The sequence below is a fragment of the Pseudophryne corroboree genome, chromosome 11 (assembly GCF_028390025.1).
Source record: "Pseudophryne corroboree isolate aPseCor3 chromosome 11, aPseCor3.hap2, whole genome shotgun sequence".
NCBI classification, from domain to species: domain Eukaryota; kingdom Metazoa; phylum Chordata; class Amphibia; order Anura; family Myobatrachidae; genus Pseudophryne; species Pseudophryne corroboree.
In genome coordinates this window covers 42,541,108-42,564,107 of record NC_086454.1, presented here as the reverse complement: position 1 = coordinate 42,564,107, position 23,000 = coordinate 42,541,108, and the positions used below count along the sequence as shown (strand labels likewise).

The window sequence follows — 23,000 nt, the reverse complement described above, 5'->3', positions numbered from 1 at the left end:
CCCAGCTGTTGCTGTGGATACGAGGTCCGAGAGACCGTCCCCAAACAATTCCTCACCCTTATAAGGCAAAACCTCCATGTGCCTTTTAGAATCAGCATCACCTGTCCACTGCCGAGTCCATAATACTCTCCTGGCAGAAATGGACATTGCATTAATTCTAGATGCCAGCCGGCAAATGTCCCTCTGTGCATCCCTCATATATAAGACGACGTCTTTAATATGCTCTATGGTTAGCAAAATAGTATCCCTGTCAAGGGAATCAATGTTATCTGACAGGGTATCAGACCAAGCAGCTGCAGATCTACACATCCATGCTGAAGCAATTGCAGGTCTCAGTATAGTACCTGAGTGTGTATACACAGACTTCAGGATAGCCTCCTGCTTTCTATCTGCAGGCTCCTTTAAGGCGGCCGTATCCTGAGACGGCTGTGCCACCTTTTTTGATAAGCGTGTGAGCGCCTTGTCCACCCTATCGGATGTTTCCCAACGTAACCTGTCCGTTGGCGGGAAAGGGTACGCCATTAGTAACCTCTTAGAAATCACTAATTTCTTATCTGGGGAACACCACGCTTCTTCACACAATTCATTTAACTCATCAGATGGGGGAAAAGTCACTGGCTGCTTTTTCTCCCCAAACATAATACCCTTTTTAGTGGTAACCGGGTTAATATCAGAAATGTGCAACACATTTTTCATTGCCGTAATCATGCATCGGATGGCCCTTGTGGACTGTACATTTGTCTCATCCTCGTCTACACTGGAGTCAGACTCCGTGTCGACATCTGTGTCTGCCATCTGAGGTAGCGGGCGTTTTTGAGCCCCTGATGGCCTCTGAGACGCCTGGGCAGGCGCGGGCTGAGATGCCGGCTGTCCCAAAGCTGTTACGTCATCGAACCTTTTATGCAAGGAGTTGACACTGTCGGTTAACACCTTCCACATATCCATCCACTCTGGTGTCGGCCCCGCAGGGGGGCGACATCACACTTATCGGCTCCTGCTCCGCCTCCACGTAAGCGTCCTCATCAAACATGTCGACACAGCCGTACTGACACACCGCACACACACAGGGAATGCTCTGACTGAGGACAGGACCCCACAAAGTCCTTTGGGGAGACAGAGAGAGAGTATGCCAGCACACACCAGAGCGCTATATAACAGAGGGATTTACACTAACACAAAGTGAATTTTCCCCCAATAGCTGCTTATATCACCTTTTGCGCCTAAATTTATGTGCCCCCCCTCTCTTTTTTACCCTTCTTGTAGTGTATACTGCAGGGGAGAGCCTGGGGAGCGTCCATCCAGCGGAGCTGTGAAGAGAAAATGGCGCCGGTGTGCTGAGGGAGATAGCCCCGCCCCCTCCGCGGCGGGCTTCTCCCGCTTTTTTAATAATGTTAATGGCGGGGGATTAGGCACATATACAGTTTATAACTGTATTATGTGCACATTTGCCAAAAGGTATACTTATTGCAGCCCAGGGCGCGCCCCCCCCCCAGCGCCCTGCACCCACCAGTGACCCGAGCGTGTGGTGTGCTGTGGGAGCAATGGCGCACAGCTGCAGTGCTGTGCGCTACCTTATTGAAGACCGGAGTCTTCAGCCGCCGATTTTCTCCTGGTTCTTCCGTCTTCTGGCTCTGCAAGGGGGACGGCGGCGCGGCTCCGGGAACGGACGATCGAGGTCGGGCCCTGTGTTCGATCCCTCTGGAGCTAATGGTGTCCAGTAGCCTTAGAAGCACAAGCTAGCTGCAAGCAGGTAGGTTTGCTTCTCTCCCCTCAGTCCCTCGTAGCAGTGAGTCTGTTGCCAGCAGATCTCACTGAAAATAAAAAACCTAACAGATACTTTCTTTTCTAGTAAGCTCAGGAGAGCCCACTAGGTGCATCCAGCTCTGGCCGGGCACAGATTCTAACTGAGGTCTGGAGGAGGGGCATAGAGGGAGGAGCCAGTGCACACCAGATATAGTACCTAATCTTTCTTTTAAGAGTGCCCAGTCTCCTGCGGAGCCCGTCTATTCCCCATGGTCCTTACGGAGTACCCAGCATCCACTAGGACGTCAGAGAAACCTTCTAAACTGCACCAGAAACAGCAAGTGCAGCTTTGCAGGCAGGGCAGTGAGTACATGCACAAGCTTGTAAATAGTTACTTGGGGCAATTCAGCTATGTGCGTTGCCCCTGATGCTGTGCACATCAATACCCCTATAAGTCTGCAAAACTAAAATGCAGGGCCATGAAGGGTGCTCTGGGACATTTGGTTCTTGAGTAATAATTAATAAACGGGTCTCACTGTCAGGAGAACTGAGTTTTGCCTTAATCAGCATCCGTAGCCGTGCCACCTCCTGCCGCTTTAGCTCGTCCAGCCTGGTCCGGATATGGTGCCCAACCAGGTCCAACTCCTTACTGATCTTCCCGCTCTGCAGAGGTTTACAGGTAGAAAAAACGCCCATTATATATATCACAGAGAGTTAGAGGCAATCATCATATACAGAAACATCAACTACAGTAAACTCCCGATATGCAGGTAATAATCGCAGAGGTTTACCGGTATACAACACCCGTTATAGACAGAATAAAGACAGGGTTTTTACAGGTAAACACCCGTCACATAGAAAATAATCAGAGTTAGAGGTAAATGACATTATAAACACCCGAGAAGTAGAGAATTACAAATCTTAGAGTTACAGGCAAACAACATCAGATAAACAGGGAATAATTACAGATAGTTACAGACAACACCCATTACATCACAGAGTTCCAATAAACACCCACTAGGTACAGAATAACCAGAGTTATAGGTGAACAACACTCGTTGTGTATAGAAAAATCACAGTTACACACAACAACCGATACACAGGAAATAATCACAGTTACACACAACAACCCATATGTAGGAAATAATCACAGAGGATTACAGATAAACAACTGATACATAGTTACAGGTAAACAGCACCTATTTCGTACAGAATGAGAGCTACAGGTAAACACCTGCTTCCTACAAAGTAATCACAGGAAGTCACAGACAACACCCGATACGTAGGTATGTACATTATAATGACTGAAAGAACGTATTATACAAACGCGTAGTTTCACATTATCCATCTCAGCAGTTAATGAGTGTACTCAGGTCATATTTGTGGGTCTCTGGATCCTGACCACGCCCCCAATGATGCCTTAACCCCTCCCCCTTGCCATTTGGCCACCCCCACCAATCTGTGGTATTGTGAGTTTATGGGAAACTAAATGCTGAATGGCGAGTTCTGCACGTAGAATTCTTAGCACCATTATAGAAGCTGTTTAAGCCAAACAACGAAAAGTATTCGTCCATTATTATTAAATTGTACAATGGGGAAAAAATATAGAAGTCTCTTTAAGGGATCACAATAAGCCCCAATAGATAGATAATTTGGCAAATAAAAAAAGAATCAGTATCGCAAGAGCCCAAAAAAGAAATATCTCTGTTCAGAGATCTCCTAATCGCACCCCTCACTCACGGGGGTAAATTTACTAAGGTGGGAGTTTTTTTTAGAACTGGTGATGTTGCTCATGGCAACCAATCAGATTCCACTTAACATTAATCTAGTTGGTTCTAGAAGATAATAGATAGAATTTGATTGGTTGCTATGGGCAACATCACCAGTTCTATAAAACTCCCACCTTAATAAATTTACCCCACTGTCACATACAGAGATCGTCCTTTTCTCCTAATCACACCCCTCACTCACTGTCACATACAGAGATCGTCCTTTTCTCCTTATCACGCTCCTCACTCACTGTCACATACAGAGATCGTCCTTTTCTCCTTATCACGCTCCTCACTCACTGTCACATACAGAGATCGTCCTTTTCTCCTTATCACGCTCCTCACTCACTGTCACATACAGAGATCGTCCTTTTCTCCTTATCACACTCCTCACTCACTGTCACATACAGAGATCGTCCTTTTCTCCTTATCACGCTCCTCACTCACTGTCACATACAGAGATCGTCCTTTTCTCCTTATCACGCTCCTCACTCACTGTCACATACAGAGATCGTCCTTTTCTCCTAATCACACCCCTCACTCACTGTCACATACAGAGATCGTCCTTTTCTCCTTATCACGCTCCTCACTCACGGTCATATACAGAGATCGTCCTTTTCTCCTTATCACGCTCCTCACTCACTGTCACATACAGAGATCGTCCTTTTCTCCTTATCACGCTCCTCACTCACTGTCACATACAGAGATCGTCCTTTTCTCCTTATCACGCTCCTTACTCACGGTCATATACAGAGATCGTCCTTTTCTCCTTATCACGCTCCTCACTCACTGTCACATACAGAGATCGTCCTTTTCTCCTTATGCTCCTCACTCACTGTCACATACAGAGATCGTCCTTTTCTCCTTATCACGCTCCTCACTCACTGTCACATACAGAGATCGTCCTTTTCTCCTCATCACGCTCCTCACTCACTGTCACATACAGAGATCGTCCTTTTCTCCTTATCACGCTCCTCACTCACTGTCACATACAGAGATCGTCCTTTTCTCCTTATCACACTCCTCACTCACGGTCATATACAGAGATCGTCCTTTTCTCCTTATCACGCTCCTCACTCACGGTCATATACAGAGATCGTCCTTTTCTCCTTATCACGCTCCTCACTCACGGTCATATACAGAGATCGTCCTTTTCTCCTTATCACGCTCCTCACTCACTGTCACATACAGAGATCGTCCTTTTCTCCTTATCACACTCCTCACTCACTGTCATACACAGAGATCGTCCTTTTCTCCTTATCACGCTTCTCACTCACTGTCACATACAGAGATCGTCCTTTTCTCCTTATCACGCTCCTCACTCACTGTCACATACAGAGATCGTCCTTTTCTCCTTATCACGCTCCTCACTCACGGTCACATACAGAGATCGTCCTTTTCTCCTTATCACGCTCCTCACTCACTGTCACATACAGAGATCGTCCTTTTCTCCTTATCACGCTCCTCACTCACTGTCACATACAGAGATCGTCCTTTTCTCCTTATCACGCTCCTCACTCACTGTCACATACAGAGATCGTCCTTTTCTCCTTATCACGCTCCTCACTCACGGTCACATACAGAGATCGTCCTTTTCTCCTTATCACGCTCCTCACTCACTGTCACATACAGAGATCGTCCTTTTCTCCTTATCACGCTCCTCACTCACGGTCATATACAGAGATCGTCCTTTTCTCCTTATCACGCTCCTCACTCACGGTCATATACAGAGATCGTCCTTTTCTCCTTATCACGCTCCTCACTCACGGTCATATACAGAGAACGTCCTTTTCTCCTTATCACGCTCCTCACTCACTGTCACATACAGAGATCGTCCTTTTCTCCTTATCACGCTTCTCACTCACTGTCACATACAGAGATCGTCCTTTTCTCCTTATCACGCTCCTCACTCACGGTCACATACAGAGATCGTCCTTTTCTCCTTATCACGCTCCTCACTCACTGTCACATACAGAGATCGTCCTTTTCTCCTTATCACGCTTCTCACTCACTGTCACATACAGAGATCGTCCTTTTCTCCTTATCACGCTCCTCACTCACTGTCACATACAGAGATCGTCCTTTTCTCCTTATCACGCTCCTCACTCACTGTCACATACAGAGATCGTCCTTTTCTCCTTATCACGCTCCTCACTCACTGTCACATACAGAGATCGTCCTTTTCTCCTTATCACGCTCCTCACTCACTGTCACATACAGAGATCGTCCTTTTCTCCTTATCACGCTCCTCACTCACTGTCACATACAGAGATCGTCCTTTTCTCCTTATCACGCTTCTCACTCACTGTCACATACAGAGATCGTCCTTTTCTCCTTATCACGCTCCTCACTCACGGTCATATACAGAGATCGTCCTTTTCTCCTTATCACGCTCCTCACTCACTGTCACATACAGAGATCGTCCTTTTCTCCTTATCACGCTTCTCACTCACTGTCACATACAGAGATCGTCCTTTTCTCCTTATCACGCTCCTCACTCACTGTCACATACAGAGATCGTCCTTTTCTCCTTATCACGCTCCTCACTCACGGTCATATACAGAGATCGTCCTTTTCTCCTTATCACGCTCCTCACTCACGGTCATATACAGAGATCGTCCTTTTCTCCTTATCACGCTCCTCACTCACGGTCATATACAGAGAACGTCCTTTTCTCCTTATCACGCTCCTCACTCACTGTCACATACAGAGATCGTCCTTTTCTCCTTATCACGCTTCTCACTCACTGTCACATACAGAGATCGTCCTTTTCTCCTTATCACGCTCCTCACTCACGGTCATATACAGAGATCGTCCTTTTCTCCTTATCACGCTCCTCACTCACTGTCACATACAGAGATCGTCCTTTTCTCCTTATCACGCTCCTCACTCACTGTCACATACAGAGATCGTCCTTTTCTCCTTATCACGCTCCTCACTCACGGTCATATACAGAGATCGTCCTTTTCTCCTTATCACGCTCCTCACTCACTGTCACATACAGAGATCGTCCTTTTCTCCTTATCACGCTTCTCACTCACTGTCACATACAGAGATCGTCCTTTTCTCCTTATCACGCTCCTCACTCACGGTCATATACAGAGATCGTCCTTTTCTCCTTATCACGCTCCTCACTCACTGTCACATACAGAGATCGTCCTTTTCTCCTTATCACGCTTCTCACTCACTGTCACATACAGAGATCATCCTTTTCTCCTTATCACGCTCCTCACTCACTGTCACATACAGAGATCGTCCTTTTCTCCTTATCACGCTCCTCACTCACTGTCACATACAGAGATCGTCCTTTTCTCCTTATCACGCTCCTCACTCACTGTCACATACAGAGATCGTCCTTTTCTCCTTATCACGCTCCTCACTCACTGTCACATACAGAGATCGTCCTTTTCTCCTTATCACGCTCCTCACTCACTGTCACATACAGAGATCGTCCTTTTCTCCTTATCACGCTCCTCACTCACGGTCATATACAGAGATCGTCCTTTTCTCCTAATCACGCTCCTCACTCACTGTCACATACAGAGATCGTCCTTTTCTCCTTATCACGCTCCTCACTCACTGTCGCATACAGAGATCGTCCTTTTCTCCTTATCACGCTCCTCACTCACTGTCGCATACAGAGATCGTCCTTTTCTCCTTATCACGCTCCTCACTCACTGTCACATACAGAGATCGTCCTTTTCTCCTTATCACGCTCCTCACTCACTGTCACATACAGAGATCGTCCTTTTCTCCTAATCACGCTCCTCACTCACTGTCACATACAGAGATCGTCCTTTTCTCATCACGCTCCTCACTCACTGTCACATACAGAGATCGTCCTTTTCTCCTTATCACGCTCCTCACTCACTGTCACATACAGAGATCGTCCTTTTCTCCTTATCACGCTCCTCACTCACTGTCACATACAGAGATCGTCCTTTTCTCCTAATCACACCCCTCACTCACTGTCACATGGAGATCGTCCTTTTCTCCTTATCATGCTCCTCACTCACTGTCACATACAGAGATCGTCCTTTTCTCCTTATCACACTCCTCACTCACTGTCACATACAGAGATCGTCCTTTTCTCCTTATCACGCTCCTCACTCACTGTCGCATACAGAGATCGTCCTTTTCTCCTTATCACGCTCCTCACTCACTGTCACATACAGAGATCGTCCTTTTCTCCTTATCACACTCCTCACTCACTGTCACATACAGAGATCGTCCTTTTCTCCTCATCACGCTCCTCACTCACTGTCACATACAGAGATCGTCCTTTTCTCCTTATCACGCTCCTCACTCACTGTCACATACAGAGATCGTCCTTTTCTCCTTATCACGCTCCTCACTCACTGTCACATACAGAGATCGTCCTTTTCTCCTTATCACGCTCCTCACTCACTGTCACATACAGAGATCGTCCTTTTCTCCTAATCACAGCCCTCACTCACTGTCACATGGAGATCGTCCTTTTCTCCTTATCATGCTCCTCACTCACTGTCACATACAGAGATCGTCCTTTTCTCCTTATCACACACCTCACTCACTGTCACATACAGAGATCGTCCTTTTCTCCTTATCACGCTCCTCACTCACTGTCGCATACAGAGATCGTCCTTTTCTCCTTATCACGCTCCTCACTCACTGTCGCATACAGAGATCGTCCTTTTCTCCTTATCACGCTCCTCACTCACTGTCACATACAGAGATCGTCCTTTTCTCCTCATCACACTCCTCACTCACTGTCACATACAGAGATCGTCCTTTTCTCCTCATCACGCTCCTCACTCACTGTCACATACAGAGATCGTCCTTTTCTCCTTATCACGCTCCTCACTCACTGTCACATACAGAGATCGTCCTTTTCTCCTTATCACGCTCCTCACTCACTGTCACATACAGAGATCGTCCTTTTCTCCTAATCACGCTCCTCACTCACTGTCACATACAGAGATCGTCCTTTTCTCCTTATCACGCTCCTCACTCACTGTCGCATACAGAGATCGTCCTTTTCTCCTTATCACACCCTTCACTCACTGTCACATACAGAGATCGTCCTTTTCTCCTTATCACACTCCTCACTCACTGTCACATACAGAGATCATCCTTTTCTCCTCATCACGCTCCTCACTCACTGTCACATACAGAGATCGTCCTTTTCTCCTTATCACACTCCTCACTCACTGTCACATACAGAGATCGTCCTTTTCTCCTTATCACGCTCCTCACTCACTGTCGCATACAGAGATCGTCCTTTTCTCCTTATCACGCTCCTCACTCACTGTCGCATACAGAGATCGTCATTTTCTCCTTATCACGCTCCTCACTCACTGTCACATACAGAGATCGTCCTTTTCTCCTTATCACACTCCTCACTCACTGTCACATACAGAGATCGTCCTTTTCTCCTCATCACGCTCCTCACTCACTGTCACATACAGAGATCGTCCTTTTCTCCTTATCATGCTCCTCACTCACTGTCACATACAGAGATCGTCCTTTTCTCCTTATGCTCCTCACTCACTGTCACATACAGAGATCGTCCTTTTCTCCTTATCACGCTCCTCACTCACTGTCACATACAGAGATCGTCCTTTTCTCCTAATCACGCTCCTCACTCACTGTCACATACAGAGATCGTCCTTTTCTCCTTATCATGCTCCTCACTCACTGTCACATACAGAGATCGTCCTTTTCTCCTTATGCTCCTCACTCACTGTCACATACAGAGATCGTCCTTTTCTCCTTATCACGCTCCTCACTCACTGTCACATACAGAGATCGTCCTTTTCTCCTAATCACGCTCCTCACTCACTGTCACATACAGAGATCGTCCTTTTCTCCTTATCACGCTCCTCACTCACTGTCACATACAGAGATCGTCCTTTTCTCCTTATCACGCTCCTCACTCACTGTCACATACAGAGATCGTCCTTTTCTCCTAATCACACCCCTCACTCACTGTCACATGGAGATCGTCCTTTTCTCCTTATCATGCTCCTCACTCACTGTCACATACAGAGATCGTCCTTTTCTCCTTATCACACTCCTCACTCACTGTCACATACAGAGATCGTCCTTTTCTCCTTATCATGCTCCTCACTCACTGTCGCATACAGAGATCGTCCTTTTCTCCTTATCACACCCTTCACTCACTGTCACATACAGAGATCGTCCTTTTCTCCTTATCACACTCCTCACTCACTGTCACATACAGAGATCATCCTTTTCTCCTCATCACGCTCCTCACTCACTGTCACATACAGAGATCGTCCTTTTCTCCTTATCATGCTCCTCACTCACTGTCGCATACAGAGATCGTCCTTTTCTCCTTATCACACTCCTCACTCACTGTCACATACAGAGATCGTCCTTTTCTCCTTATCACGCTCCTCACTCACGGTCACATACAGAGATCGTCCTTTTCTCCTTATCACGCTCCTCACTCACTGTCACATACGGAGATCGTCCTTTTCTCCTTATCACGCTCCTCACTCACTGTCACATACAGAGATCGTCCTTTTCTCCTTATCACGCTCCTCACTCACTGTCACATACAGAGATCGTCCTTTTCTCCTTATCACGCTCCTCACTCACTGTCACATACAGAGATCGTCCTTTTCTCCTTATGCTCCTCACTCACTGTCACATACAGAGATCGTCCTTTTCTCCTTATCACGCTCCTCACTCACTGTCACATACAGAGATCGTCCTTTTCTCCTTATCACGCTCCTCACTCACTGTCGCATACAGAGATCGTCCTTTTCTCCTGATCATGCTCCTCACTCACTGTCACATACAGAGATCGTCCTTTTCTCCTTATCACGCTCCTCACTCACTGTCACATACAGAGATCGTCCTTTTCTCCTAATCACGCTCCTCACTCACTGTCACATACAGAGATCGTCCTTTTCTCCTAATCACACCCCTCACTCACTGTCACATACAGAGATCGTCCTTTTCTCCTTATCACGCTCCTCACTCACTGTCACATACAGAGATCGTCCTTTTCTCCTTATCACGCTCCTCACTCACTGTCACATACAGAGATCGTCCTTTTCTCCTTATCACGCTCCTCACTCACGGTCATATACAGAGATCGTCCTTTTCTCCTTATCACGCTCCTCACTCACTGTCACATACAGAGATCGTCCTTTTCTCCTTATCACGCTCCTCACTCACTGTCACATACAGAGATCGTCCTTTTCTCCTTATCACACTCCTCACTCACTGTCACATACAGAGATCGTCCTTTTCTCCTTATCACGCTCCTCACTCACTGTCGCATACAGAGATCGTCCTTTTCTCCTTATCACACTCCTCACTCACGGTCACATACAGAGATCGTCCTTTTCTCCTTATCACGCTCCTCACTCACTGTCGCATACAGAGATCGTCCTTTTCTCCTTATCACGCTCCTCACTCACTGTCGCATACATAGATCGTCCTTTTCTCCTTATCACGCTCCTCACTCACTGTCACATACAGAGATCGTCCTTTTCTCCTTATAACGATCCTCACTCACTGTCACATACAGAGATCGTCCTTTTCTCCTTATCATGCTCCTCACTCACTGTCACATACAGAGATCGTCCTTTTCTCCTTATCATGCTCCTCACTCACTGTCACATACAGAGATCGTCCTTTTCTCCTTATCACGCTCCTCACTCACTGTCACATACAGAGATCGTCCTTTTCTCCTAATCACGCTCCTCACTCACTGTCACATACAGAGATCGTCCTTTTCTCCTAATCACACCCCTCACTCACTGTCACATACAGAGATCGTCCTTTTCTCCTTATCACGCTCCTCACTCACTGTCGCATACAGAGATCGTCCTTTTCTCCTTATCACACCCTTCACTCACTGTCACATACAGAGATCGTCCTTTTCTCCTTATCACACTCCTCACTCACTGTCACATACAGAGATCGTCCTTTTCTCCTCATCACGCTCCTCACTCACTGTCACATACAGAGATCGTCCTTTTCTCCTTATCACGCTCCTCACTCACTGTCGCATACAGAGATCGTCCTTTTCTCCTTATCATGCTCCTCACTCACTGTCACATACAGAGATCGTCCTTTTCTCCTTATCACGCTCCTCACTCACTGTCACATACAGAGATCGTCCTTTTCTCCTTATCACGCTCCTCACTCACTGTCACATACAGAGATCGTCCTTTTCTCCTTATCACACTCCTCACTCACTGTCGCATACAGAGATCGTCCTTTTCTCCTTATCACGCTCCTCACTCACTGTCACATACAGATATCGTCCTTTTCTCCTCATCACGCTCCTCACTCACTGTCACATACAGAGATCGTCCTTTTCTCCTTATCACACTCCTCACTCACTGTCACATACAGAGATCGTCCTTTTCTCCTCATCACGCTCCTCACTCACTGTCACATACAGAGATCGTCCTTTTCTCCTAATCACACCCCTCACTCACTGTCACATACAGAGATCGTCCTTTTCTCCTTATCACGCTCCTCACTCACTGTCGCATACAGAGATCGTCCTTTTCTCCTTATGCCGCTCCTCACTCACTGTCACATACAGAGATCGTCCTTTTCTCCTTATGCCGCTCCTCACTCACTGTCACATACAGAGATCGTCCTTTTCTCCTAATCACACCCCTCACTCACTGTCGCATACAGAGATCGTCCTTTTCTCCTAATCACGCTCCTCACTCACTGTCATATACAGAGATCGTCCTTTTCTCCTAATCACGCTCCTCACTCACTGTCATATACAGAGATCGTCCTTTTCTCCTTATCACACCCTTCACTCACTGTCACATACAGAGATCGTCCTTTTCTCCTTATCACACTCCTCACTCACTGTCACATACAGAGATCGTCCTTTTCTCCTTATCACGCTCCTCACTCACTGTCACATACAGAGATCGTCCTTTTCTCCTTATCACACTCCTCACTCACTGTCACATACAGAGATCGTCCTTTTCTCCTTATCACACTCCTCACTCACTGTCACATACAGAGATCGTCCTTTTCTCCTTATCACACTCCTCACTCACTGTCACATACAGAGATCGTCCTTTTCTCCTTATCACGCTCCTCACTCACTGTCACATACAGAGATCGTCCTTTTCTCCTTATCACGCTCCTCACTCACTGTCACATACAGAGATCGTCCTTTTCTCCTTATCACACTCCTCACTCACTGTCACATACAGAGATCGTCCTTTTCTCCTTATCACACCCTTCACTCACTGTCACATACAGAGATCGTCCTTTTCTCCTTATCACGCTCCTCACTCACTGTCACATACAGAGATCGTCCTTTTCTCCTTATCACGCTCCTCACTCACTGTCGCATACAGAGATCGTCCTTTTCTCCTTATCACACCCTTCACTCACTGTCACATACAGAGATCGTCCTTTTCTCCTTATCATGCTCCTCACTCACTGTCACATACAGAGATCGTCCTTTTCTCCTTATCACACTCCTCACTCACTGTCATACACAGAGATCGTCGTTTTCTCCTTATCACGCTCCTCACTCACTGTCACATACAGAGATCGTCCTTTTCTCCTTATCACGCTCCTCACTCACTGTCATACACAGAGATCGTCGTTTTCTCCTTATCACGCCCCTCACTCACTGTCATACACAGAGATCGTCCTTTTCACCAGAGAACATGTTCCATTAAGCACATTACAGCTATTTGTTGTGTTCATGTAAATGAGAAAAAAAATAAGATTTTACTTACCGGTAAATCTATTTCTCGTAGTCCGTAGTGGATGCTGGGGACTCCGTAAGGACCATGGGGAATAGACGGGCTCCGCAGGAGACAGGGCACTTTAAGAAAGAATTTGGATTCTGGTGTGTTCTGGCTCCTCCCTCTATGTCCCTCCTCCAGACCTCAGTTAGAGAAACTGTGCCCGGAAGAGCTGACAGTACAAGGAAAGGATGTTGGAATCCACGGCAAGACTCATACCAGTCACACCAAACATACCGTATCACTCGTGATAAATTTACCCAGTTAACAGTATGAACAACAACGGAGCATCAGATCAACCCTGATGCAACCAAACATAACCCTTATTTAAGCAATAACTATATACAAGCATTGCAGAAGAAGTCCGCACTTGGGACGGGCGCCCAGCATCCACTACGGACTACGAGAAATAGATTTACCGGTAAGTAAAATCTTATTTTCTCCAACGACCTAGTGGATGCTGGGGACTCCGTAAGGACCATGGGGATTATACCAAAGCTCCCAAACGGGCGGGAGAGTGCGGATGACTCTGCAGCACCGAATGAGCAAACACAAGGTCCTCCTCAGCCAGGGTATCAAACTTATAGAACTTTGCAAATGTGTTTGAACCTGACCAAGTAGCCGCTCGGCAAAGCTGTAATGCCGAGACCCCTCGGGCAGCCGCCCAAGAAGCGCCCACCTTCCTTGTGGAGTGGGCTTTTACTGATTTTGGAAGCGGCAATCCAGCCGCAGAATGAGCCTGCTGAATCGTGTTACAGATCCAGCGAGCAATAGTTTGTTTTGAAGCAGGAGCACCCAGCTTGTTGGATGCATACAGGATAAACAGCGACTCAGTTTTCCTGACTCTAGCCGTTCTGGCTACATAAACCTTCAAAGCCCTGACCACATCTAGTAACTCGGAATCCTCCAAGTCACGAGTAGCCACAGGCACCACAATAGGTTGGTTCATATGAAAAGATGACACCACTTTTGGCAGAAATTGTGGACGGGTCAGCAATTCTGCCCTGTCCATATGGAAAACCAGATAGGGGCTTTTATGTGACAAAGCCGCTAATTCTGACACACGCCTAGCCGAAGCCAAGGCGAATAGCATGACCACCTTCCACGTGAGATATTTTAACTCCACCGTTTTGAGTGGCTCAAACCAGTGTGACTTCAGGAAACTCAACACCACGTTAAGATCCCAAGGTGCCACTGGAGGCACAAAAGGGGGCTGAATATGCAGCACTCCCTTTACAAACGTCTGAACTTCAGGAAGAGAAGCCAGTTCTTTTTGAAAGAAAATGGATAGGGCTGAAATCTGGACCTTAATGGAACCCAATTTCAGGCCCAAAGTCACTCCCGACTGTAGGAAGTGAAGGAAACGGCCCAGCTGGAATTCCTCCGTAGGGGCATTCCTGGCCTCACACCAAGCAACATATTTTCGCCATATACGGTGATAATGTTTAGCCGTCACGTCCTTCCTAGCCTTTATCAGCGAAGGAATAACCTCATCCGGAATGCCTTTTTCTGCTAGGATCCGGCGTTCAACCGCCATGCCGTCAAACGCAGCCGCGGTAAGTCTTGGAACAGACAGGGCCCCTGTTGCAACAAGTCCTGTCTTAGAGGCAGAGGCCACGGGTCCTCTGTGAGCATTTCTTGCAGATCTGGATACCAAGTCCTTCTTGGCCAATCCGGAACAATGAGTATTGTTCTCACTCCTCTTTTTCTTATGATTCTCAGCACCTTGGGTATGAGAGGAAGAGGAGGGAATACATAGACCGACTGGAACACCCACGGTGTCACTAGTGCGTCTACAGCTATCGCCTGAGGGTTTCTTGACCTGGCGCAATACCTCTGTAGCTTTTTGTTGAGGCGGGATGCCATCATGTCCACCTGTGGCAGTTCCCACTGACTTGCAATCTGCGTGAAGACTTCTTGATGAAGTCCCCATTCTCCCGGGTGGAGGTCGTGCCTGCTGAGGAAGTCTGCTTCCCAGTTGTCCACTCCCGGAATGAACACTGCTGACAGTGCTCTTACGTGATTATCCGCCCAGCGAAGAATTCTGGTGGCTTCCGCCATTGCCACCCTGCTCCTTGTGCCGCCTTGGCGGTTTACATGAGCCACTGCGGTGATGTTGTCTGACTGAATCAGAACCGGTTGGTCGCGAAGCAGGGTCTCCGCTTGACGTAGGGCGTTGTATATGGCCATTAGTTCCAGGATATTGATGTGAAGGCAAGTCTCCTGACTTGACCACAGACCTTGGAAGTTTTTTTTCCCCTGTGTGACTGCCCCCCACCCTCAGAGGCTTGCATCCGTGGTCACCAGGACCCAGTCCTGAATGCCGAATCTGCGGCCTCTCGAGAAGGTGAGCACTCTGCAGCCACCACAGGAGAGACACCCTGGCCCTGGGGGATAGGGTGATCAGCCGATGCATCTGTAGATGTGATCCGGGCCACTTGTCCAACAGATCCCATTGAAAGGTCCTCGCATGGAACCTGCCGAATGGAATGGCCTCGTATGATGCCACCATCTTTCCCAGGACTCGCATGCAGTGATGCACCGACACCTGTTTTGGTTTTAATAGGTCTCTGACCAGTGTCATAAACTCCTGAGCCTTCTCCATCGGGAGATAAACCCTCTTCTGGTCTGTGTCCAGAATCATGCCCAGGAAGGCCAGACGAGTCGTAGGAATCAGCTGCGACTTTGGAATATTTAGAATCCAGCCGTGCTGTTGTAACACCTCCCGAGAGCGTGCTACGCTGATCAGCAACTGCTCTCTGGACCTCGCCTTTATGAGGAGATCGTCCAAGTATGGGATAATTGTGACCCCTTGCTTCCACAGGAGCACCATCATCTCCGCCATTACCTTGGTAAATATTCTCGGTGCCATGGAGAGACCAAACGGCAACGTCTGGAATTGGTAATGACAATCCTGTACCACAAATCTGAGGTACGCCTGATGAGGTGGATAAATGGGGACATGAAGGTAAGCATCCTTTATGTCCAGAGACACCATAAAATCCCCCCCTTCCAGGCTTGCGATGACCGCTCTGAGCGATTCCATCTTGAACTTGAACCTTTTCAGGTATATGTTCAGGGATTTTAAATTCAATATGGGTCTGACCGAACCGTCCGGTTTCGGTACCACAAACATGGTCGAATAGTAACCCCTTCCCTGTTGAAGGAGGGGAACCTTTACCACCACCTGCTGAAGATACAATTTGTGAATTGCAGCTAACACTATTTCCCTCTCTAAGGGGGAAGCTGGCAGGGCCGATTTGAGGTAACGGTGAGGGGGCATCTCTTCGAATTCCAGCTTGTATCCCTGAGACACAATCTCTATAGCCCAGGGATCCACCTGGGAGTGAACCCACTTGTGGCTGAAATTTCGGAGACGCGCCCCCACCGGGCCTAGCTCCGCCTGTGGAGCCCCAGCGTCATGCGGTGGATTTAGTGGAAGCCGGGGAGGACTTCTGTTCCTGGGAACTAGCTGTATTGTGCAGCTTCTTTCCTCTACCCCTGCCTCTGGCAAGAAAGGACGCACCTCGTACTTTCTTGCCTTTTTGTGATCGAAAGGACTGCACTTGATAATACGGCGCTTTCTTAGGTTGTGAGGGAATAAATGGCAAAAAATTTGACTTTCCAGCCGTAGCTGTGGAGACCAGGTCCGCAAGACCGTCCCCAAACAATTCCTCACCCTTGTAAGGTAAAACCTCCATGTGCCTTTTTGAGTCGGCATCGCCTGTCCATTGCAGAGTCCACAGGACCCTTCTGGCAGAAATCGACATTGCATTTATTCTAGAGCCCAGTAGGCTAATGTCTCTTTGAGCATCTCTCATATATAGGACAGCGTCTTTTATATGCCCCAGGGTCAGCACTATAGTATCCTTGTCCAAGGTATCAAGTTCCTCAGATAAGGTATCTGTCCATGCTGCTACAGCACTACACATCCAGGCCGACGCAATCGCCGGCCTTAGTAGGGTACCTGAATGTGTATAAATGGACTTCAGGATACCCTCCTGCTTTCTATCCGCAGCATCTTTTAGGGTGGCCGTATCCTGTGACGGTAGGGCTACCCTCTTGGATAAGCGTGTTAAAGCTTTGTCTACCCTAGGGGAGGATTCCCAGCGTAACCTGTCCGTTGGCGGGAAAGGATACGCCATAAGCAACCGTTTGGAAATCTGCAGTTTTCTATCTGGAGATTCCCAAGCCTTTTCACATAACTCATTTAACTCATGTGAAGGGGGAAAGGTCACCTCTTGCCTTTTTTCCCCATACATATAAACCCTCTTGTCAGGGACTGGGGTTTCCTCTGTGATGTGCAACACATCCTTCATTGCTATAATCATGTAACGGATGGCTTTAGCCATTTTAGGCTGTAACTTTGCATCATCGCCATCGACACTGGAGTCAGAATCCGTGTCGACATCTGTGTCAACAATTTGGGATAGTGGGCGCTTCTGAGACCCTGACGGCCTCTGCGACATAGGATCAGGCATGGGCTGAGACCCCGGCTGTCCCAAGGCTTCAGCTTTATCCAACCTTTTATTCAAGGAAGTAACGTTATCATTTAAAACCTTCCACATATCCATCCAATCGGGTGTCGGCGGCGGCGACCCCACATTCATTTGCTCCCGCTCTGCTTCCACATAGCCTTCCTCGTCAAACATGCCGACACAAGCGTACAGACACACCACACACACAGGGGATGCTCTTTTTGAAGACAGTTCCCCCACAAGGCCTTTTGGAGAGACAGAGAGAGAGTATGCCAGCACACACCCCAGCGCTATATGTCCCAGGAGTCACACAGTAACTTAGTGTTAACCTAGTAGCTGCTGTATATATTGTTTTTGCGCCAAATTTATGTGCCCCCCCTCTCTTTTTACCCTCTTCTACCGTGATTCTGCAGGGGAGAGCCTGGGGAGCTTCCTCTCAGCGGAGCTGTGGAGAGAAAATGGCGCTGGTGAGTGCTGAGGAAGAAGCCCCGCCCCCTCAGCGGCGGGCTTCTGTCCCGCATTTGTGTGTAAAATAATGGCGGGGGCTCATGCATATATACAGTGCCCAACTGTATATATGCTACTTTTTGCCAAGAGGTTCCTAATTGCTGCCCAGGGCGCCCCCCCCCTGCGCCCTGCACCCTACAGTGACCGGAGTATGTGGGTTTAGTGTGGGAGCAATGGCGCACAGCTGCAGTGCTGTGCGCTACCTTATATGAAGACTGGAGTCTTCTGCCGCCGATTTCGAAGTCTTCTTGCTTCTGACACCGGCTTCTGTATTCTGGCTCTGCGAGGGGGACGGCGGCGTGGCTCCGGGATCGGACGACCAAGGGTGCGATCCTGTGTACGATCCCTCTGGAGCTAATGGTGTCCAGTAGCCTAAGAAGCAGGACCTATCTTCAGTGAGTAGGGCTGCTTCTCTCCCCTCAGTCCCACGTAGCAGAGAGCCTGTTGCCACCAGATCTCTCTGAAAATAAAAAACCTAACAAAATACTTTCTTTCCTAGCAAGCTCAGGAGAGCTCACTAAGTAGCACCCAGCTCGTCCGGGCACAGACTCAAACTGAGGTCTGGAGGAGGGACATAGAGGGAGGAGCCAGAACACACCAGAATCCAAATTCTTTCTTAAAGTGCCCTGTCTCCTGCGGAGCTCGTCTATTCCCCATGGTCCTTACGGAGTCCCCAGCATCCACTAGGACGTTAGAGAAAAACCTTTAGGTATCTAGGTATCTATACAGTGTAACTCGTACCTTAATGTCCTCGATATCTGCGGCCTGAATCTTCTCTCTGAAATGTTCGTCGGTTTCCAGGGCTTCTACCACCTCCCGGAGGTAACGGTCATAGTAAAGTCCCGTGTCCTGTCACAAGATGGATAAATGTATGTAAATCTACATGGTATAATCAGGGCGCACAACAAGCGATAGACAGACACATACACAGAGGCCAACTAGCTGGTGCTGTCAGATAGTGTGGCAGAGTGAATGCCTTACCAAATGCTTTTGGAAAGACTAGTGCTTAATGCTGTTGAGCTGCAGAATGGAAGTGCAGTCAGACAGAACACCTGGGCTACTCAACATGTAACAGGAAAAGAAGTAGATCTCAGACTCGTGGTGAAAAAAGACATGGGTTTAAAACTAGCCAATTAGGACAGAGCTGGGGTGGAGCTAAACTTAAAAAGGTGCTGGTTCTTGCGGGCAGGGCGATTGGCCTGATCGAAAATGATTTTGATGGAGAAAGCTGCCCAAATTGACGACCATGGCTTCTAATCCCTGCCATTAAAATACCCCCAACAAGTCGTATATTAATATTTATAGTAATAATAATAATATAATTATTACTATGTATAGCAAAATGGTGGCATCTGCCTAGATGAGGAATCATTGGATATTAGTAATTAGGAATTATATTTACAGAAGATTGAGGCTTTTGCCCCTCCTCAGTAGCTTCCACCTTCACTTTGGTTTTATCTGTGTCTATAGGTACAGCTCCAGCTGTGGACAGGATATACGTTAGCAGAAGACCTGTATGAATGACCTGCGTGTTCCACCTTCGTACCTGAAGAGAGAAAGAGACATAGATCTATAGATTTTGTAACTCTGTGAGCTCAATGTAATACCTTCATTCAATTGCCACTCTATTATACATGTGCACCTGCTTGTTTCTGCAAATATCTAATCAGCTAATCATTAGGCAGCAGCAGTATTCATATAAAGTTTGCAGACACGTTCAAGGGGTTCAGCTGTTGTTAAGCATGTCAAACACAAGCATGGGGAAGAAAAGCGATCTTAGTGACTTTGGAATGTGTAATGGTTGTTGGTGCCAAATGGTGAGGTTTAAATATCTCAGAATTTGCTCATCTGCTGGGATTTTCATGCACAACAGTCTCTGGAGTTTAAAAAAAAAAAAAGAGAAAATGGAGATGCACACTCTAAGAACTAAACACTGGCAATCAGAATAATCAGAATACATTTTCAATATAACAGAGTAAATATGAGGTGCTTAGCATAATTTGGCCTGGACTTGAACCTTGGCGTTAGGTACCCACCAGATGAGGTCACCTGGATGCAGTTGGTGGGCCCATATTTTTGGCCAAAATTATGCTAAGCACTTCAAATGTAATAACAGATTTAATCACTTTGTCTGAACAACAGTTTTTTGTCTGCTTTTCAGTGTTTGGGAGTTATTGGTCAATTGTTATTTGCTCCCATACATTACCCGTTTTTCATTCCAACCAGCCAGATTGGACAGAAGGTCTACCAGATAATTCTATTGTGTATGGCTCAGCTTTAGTTTTCCAGTGACTAGTGAGGAAACCACTGTGTCTAGTCAGTGACAGGGTCGCAGGAATACTTTTTGCGTGTGATGCTGGAACCAATGTTGATGCAGTCTGGGCCATTCTGTATAAACTACAGATGGGTGTAGACATTCATTCATTATCTGGTACACACAGACACACACATAAAGGGCTGGATTAAAGTGTGTGGGAACCTCAGGGCAACTAAGTTATGGGGGGTGGGGACAACCTACCAATAAAATAGTTAATAACATATGTTGTTGAGATTATTGAAAAGAATAATGTGTAAACACCCCTAGAACCACAAATGTGATAAATACACTGTAGTGCCGCCAGTTCACACTATGCTGCACAGAAACGCTCCATTCACATATGCCACAATGCCCCCATGTTCATAAGCAAGCCCCCCCCCACCCTCAGCCAGCAGCTCAAATGATGACAATAGCAATAGTATATAATACGATTGCTTTAACACACAGTTTAAGGGACAGAGCAGAGCTGCTGCACATGCCCAGTGGTGGCCGCTTCTTCTACCAAGCTTGCTGTGTGTGTGTAAATCTGAGTCCTCAATCAGTGCACTGGACCAGAGAGTAGCTACCAGGAAGAAAAGACAGGAGCCTTACCATGAGGTGGGAGAATGTGTTCTGCGAAATTGCAGTTCTGTCTCTACTGGTCTTATTATGTTTGTGTATTTAGTTATTATAGGATGTTTAACCTTTTCCTGACCACTTATTTTATTTATTTTAGTTAAATATGTGTCATACAGCCTATACTATAGACCATCTATGGTGTTAAATATAAATACTGTATTTCATACAGTGTTCCGTATACAAAAAGACCAATGCGTAGATTAGTGTCCAGGGTCAGTACTAGGTACTTCTACCGCTTCCCCAAACTCTCTTGCTTTCTCCAATGTTCCACTGAGTGGGAGATTGTGGATTGCATCTGGAAACCCCCCTCTAGGAATCCTGCGTTTGCCCCTGCCCACGTTGGTGTCTGATCAGCCTAGACCTTACTGAGTGCAGGCAGCTCTGTGAACAAGGTGCTTTAGCAAAGCCTGACTGTGACCAGAGTATTTACCCTAATACAACATAAAGGAACAGAACATAATCCTAGATTTGCTTTTGCAGAGACCGAAGATAATCTGAAGACGGAACACATCCGTGTCGGGTTGTAGCCAGCGGGTCTTAGTACAGATACCAAAAGGAACAAATATTTATCTGCAAATAAAGCAAGGTATTGGTTGTCCCTATCAGAGGCAGGAAAACCAGTTTTATTGCTTAATGAGGGAATAAATCTGACTAATGACAGAACGATGCATCCACGTCCTGCTGCCCCAGCCAGACCTGTAGCGTGTGCAGAATTAACAGTATAGTGCTGGACACAGACAAATGCTTGATAATAATAATAATAATAATAGAATCTGTGAGCCAGACAAGTGGGTTTGCTCTGCATTGCCGGATTTACTATCCAGATGGAAGAACCGTCCTATCTTAACTTTGACAAAGGACTACCATAGAATACAGTCTGTGCCCGAATAATTAGGGTCCCCAGCCGCCCAATCGTGCGCCATCTTCACCACATACCTTCTTCCAGCACTCCGGGCACTTGCAAGGCTCAAGGAATGTGAAGTGCTCCTCGGGGACATAATTACAGTAAGGGGTCGCTACATTCTCTGCTTTATCCCAAGGATCAAAGGTTACAGCAACAAATGTTATCCATCTTTCACAGACATTGTCCGATGGTTATTAGTCTCATTTTAATCATATGACAGCGCTGGTCCCTTCTCTCTCGCACAATAAGTGTGATTACTGATTAAATGAATGGTACCCATCAGCTGACGTCATCTGATTTAACAGTAACTCAGGTGCAGTATCATTACCTCTTAGAAACTGGAGCCCATCGTTGTATATAAAGTATAATTACTTTATATAGTAGCTGGAGCCCACCCTTGGTGCAGTATAATTACTTTATATAGTAGCTGGTGCCCGCTCATGGTGCAGTATAATTACTTTATATAATGGCTGGAGTTGGCTCCTGGTGCAGTATAATTACTTTATATAGTAGCTGGTGCCCGCTCATGGTGCAGTATAATTACTTTATATAATGGCTGGAGTTGGCTCCTGGTGCAGTATAATTACTTTATATAGTGTCTGGAGCCCGCTCATGGTGAAGTATAATTACTTTATATAGTGTCTGGAGCCCGCTCATGGTGCAGTATAATCACTTTATATAGTAGCTGGAGCCCACCCTTAGTGCAGTATAATCACTTTATATAGTAGCTGGAGCCCGCTCCTGGTGCAGTATAATTACTTTATATAATGGCTGGAGTTGGCTCCTGGTGCAGTATAATTACTTTATATAGTAGCTGGAGCCCACCCTTAGTGCAGTATAATCACTTTATATAGTAGCTGGAGCCCGCTCCTGGTGCAGTATAATTACTTTATATAATGGCTGGAGTTG

General features: G+C 46.9%; 1 protein-coding gene across 1 annotated transcript in view; it reads right to left on the bottom strand.

The window, feature by feature from the left end:
- Positions 1–23,000, bottom strand: part of NUCB2 (nucleobindin 2) — an 83,589-nt gene that overhangs the window by 38,807 nt on the left and 21,782 nt on the right. Inside the window, exons 2-4 of the mRNA XM_063944081.1 lie at positions 19,655–19,798; positions 18,994–19,101; positions 2,280–2,406 (exon numbers count right to left, since the gene is read on the bottom strand). Coding sequence (XP_063800151.1) covers positions 2,280–2,406; positions 18,994–19,101; positions 19,655–19,798 — 379 coding nt within the window. The remainder of the gene's footprint in view (positions 1–2,279; positions 2,407–18,993; positions 19,102–19,654; positions 19,799–23,000) is intronic.